The sequence below is a fragment of the Arachis ipaensis genome, chromosome B02, assembly GCF_000816755.2.
Source record: "Arachis ipaensis cultivar K30076 chromosome B02, Araip1.1, whole genome shotgun sequence".
Lineage (NCBI taxonomy): Eukaryota > Viridiplantae > Streptophyta > Magnoliopsida > Fabales > Fabaceae > Arachis > Arachis ipaensis.
Window position 1 is genome coordinate 107,225,482 of NC_029786.2, and position 2,849 is coordinate 107,228,330.

At 31.1% G+C, this 2,849-nt stretch overlaps 2 protein-coding genes across 2 annotated transcripts in view; one reads left to right on the forward strand and one right to left on the reverse strand.

Moving 5' to 3' along the window:
- The window catches only part of LOC107626367 (40S ribosomal protein S17), a gene marked incomplete in the record, with an annotated part of 2,167 nt that extends 1,690 nt beyond the window's left edge, over positions 1-477 (reverse strand). Inside the window, 1 exon segment of the mRNA XM_016329235.2 lies at positions 1-477. Coding sequence (XP_016184721.1) covers positions 1-366 — 366 coding nt within the window.
- On the forward strand, positions 501-1,039 carry LOC107626368. The gene has a single exon (XM_016329236.2). The coding sequence runs from the start codon at positions 632-634 to the stop codon at positions 827-829; it is 198 nt and encodes a 65-aa protein (XP_016184722.1). The 5' UTR covers positions 501-631; the 3' UTR covers positions 830-1,039.

A 2,849-nucleotide genomic window follows, 5' to 3' on the forward strand; every position in this document is an offset into this window, starting at 1 on the left:
AGGCTCAACCTGCACAACACCAGGAATATCAGACATACCTAACGCAGCAAGCATGTCGATGGTCTGCTTATCGACCTCGATGCTATCGACATTAATGGCGGAAACTTCTGGAACGAAATCCATGCGCCTCTCTCTCTCCTCTTCCTGCAGCTTCAGCGAGATTCCACGAACCGGTCCTTTCTGGATCCTCTTCATCAGGTGCGTTGAGAACCCTGCGATCTTGTTTCGGAGCCTCTTCGATGGGATTAGCGCTACTTCTTCTAGAACCTTCTTGTTCGTGTGAAAATCCAGCGTCATTTTCGAGTAGTACCTCTCGATCACTTGCCTCGAGGATTTCTTCACCGTTTTTGTGCGAACTCGTCCCATTCTGTGTTTCACTCAGTGAGTTCGTGCAGCGAGTTAGGGAGAGAAGAAGAACAAGAAGAAGAAGATACGAAAGGGGATTGTTACTTGTTAGGGTTTGAGGGAGAAATTATAAACTGAAAGTAGGGTTTTGTAGGAATTTTTGTTGATTGGGTTTTGGGCTGGGCCTTTTTCTATTTTATGGGCCTTACTGTTTAGTTATTGGGCCTATTTTCATTCTTCGGAAAAATACTTAAAAATCTGTGAATTTGTTAAGGGGTGGGAGTCGATGTATGAAATGGTGTTGTGGTCGTACCCGCCGACACGGAAGCAAGTGGCGGTGAGCGCCGCCGTGTTTTTGACGGGAGCGTCGCTGGTGGCGGCCGGAGCATACCTATCAATGGCGAATATAGGCCCACAGCAGGCTCGTGCTAAAGCTCGAAGTGAAGAAATCAAGAAGCTTCTGAGGAAGTTTCTCGATGATTGATTGCAGCAACTTGTTAGAAAATTAGGGTTTCATGCGTGTAATTGAAAGTTGTTTAATTTGTTATGATGAATATTTATGGCTAAACTGTAATATTATGAATGAATGTAGTTTTTGGTTACGAATTTGGATCGTGTTGTGCCTTTTGCAGTTCATAAATTTTGCGTAGAAAGCTTCAGTTTTAAGGTCCTATAGTGAATGAAGCTTCATCCCTTTCCCTTGGAGTTATACGTTTATTTCTTTTTTATTGAATTATATGTTTATTATTCTCCTAAAAGTGTCAGCTCAATGCGTTGAGAATTCGAATAATAACTTGTATATATTTAAATCAAATTTACAACGAATTAATTTTTTAAAGTTAATTTATATTAATTAATTAGTTAACTCACTGATTTAGTTAAATAATTGTTATGAATTCGATTTAAATATATACATGTAATTGGTATACATTTAAATTAAATTTATGATGAATTAATTCTTTAATTTATCAAGTTAAAAAATCAATTTAGATTAGTTAATTAGATAGTTTATTTGTTTATTTAAACAAGCGTTAAATTCAGTTCAAAATTTCAAATGTACATATAAAATTTAGGAAACATTTTAAGTGTACTGGAAGTACTGATACTCTAATTGTTTTAACTATTAATTTGAATTATAAAAAACATATATAATATATATTAATTGAAATCAACTATTAAAATAACTGGTGCACCAATACTCTTCAGTGCACTTAAAATGTTTCTTAAAATTTATTGGTTAACTACAAACTTTTAAATATAGCTCCAATTTCCTACTTGTTAAGATAGGGATTACCGCAAAAAATAAAAAATATTATCGGGTTAAAAAAAGGTAAAAAAAAATGTATGGACTATTTAATATATAGGGCCGGTTTCAAGTTTCAGCCCAAAACATACTTACACCTGAGCAAAAGAAAAAAATCACTCACTTAAAAACTGAAAAAATATCCAGTCCAACAAAAGAGTATAAAAAAAATATAAATGACTTACTACTTATATATATACTATTGGACTAATAAATATTGTCTCATTATTAACTATTTGTTTATTTTAATACCAAAAAAAAAACTATTTGTTTATTTACTTTTGTTTAGATAAACAATGAAAAGTAACATTTGTAGTGAACTATAATATAAGAATTAATTTAAAGATATTTGAAGATGCAAACTAAATAATAATGTACCATTATTTATTTAAGTGTTTTGTGATCATAATAAGCACATACAAAATATCAGGTTAATTTCATACACAGCAAAATACAGATTAGAATTTGTGTATTACTCCCAAATCCAAGTAGCAGTAAATTTTTTTTTTTTTTAAATCTCACCTTATCCCTTTACGTATTTATTATTATTAATTTGTCTTCCTCAATCATACCTAGTAGCTGGATTTATCCTTATCTTTTCTATAATACCTCGTTAATTCTATTTGCTTTGCTTCCACACAAAGCATGATGCTTTGTTAATTAAAGGAGATATCAGATATACATGACGAATGGATAATAATCATTCTAGAAATAATAATAATTACAACAATAATAAGAATCTATTTAAGTGTGACACTTGTCTCCACCTCCTATATGTATATCTTTCTCACAGAAAAGGACATAATGAAACTCTAGTAGTGTGATTAATTATTATTAATTAATTAAAGTACTAATAACAGTTCACCATGATTGATAAAGTTTAGTTTTTGACTTATATATGGTTGCCTTTTGAGTTCATTTTAACGTTCACCGAATACCCATTTTTCTGATTCTATATTTATCAAATGTCATATTCACTACAGCATAGGATGAAAAAGCAAATCAACTTTTAGGTGAAAATTCTTCACTTCACGTCTCTTTTCTCACACTAGGACAAAATTTTACTTGTTTCAACTACTACTCCATCAACATACATATTTACTTACTATTTTAAATATAAAAATATAGGATGCTAACTTTTAATTGTCAATATTAGTTATTTTTATTGTAAATTTATTTAACTTTATTTTTTAGAGAATTT

Bases quoted from the DNA above. Each gene is read 5' to 3' on its own strand.
- LOC107626368 (XM_016329236.2), top strand. From the start codon at position 632: ATGTATGAAATGGTGTTGTGGTCGTACCCGCCGACACGGAAGCAAGTG.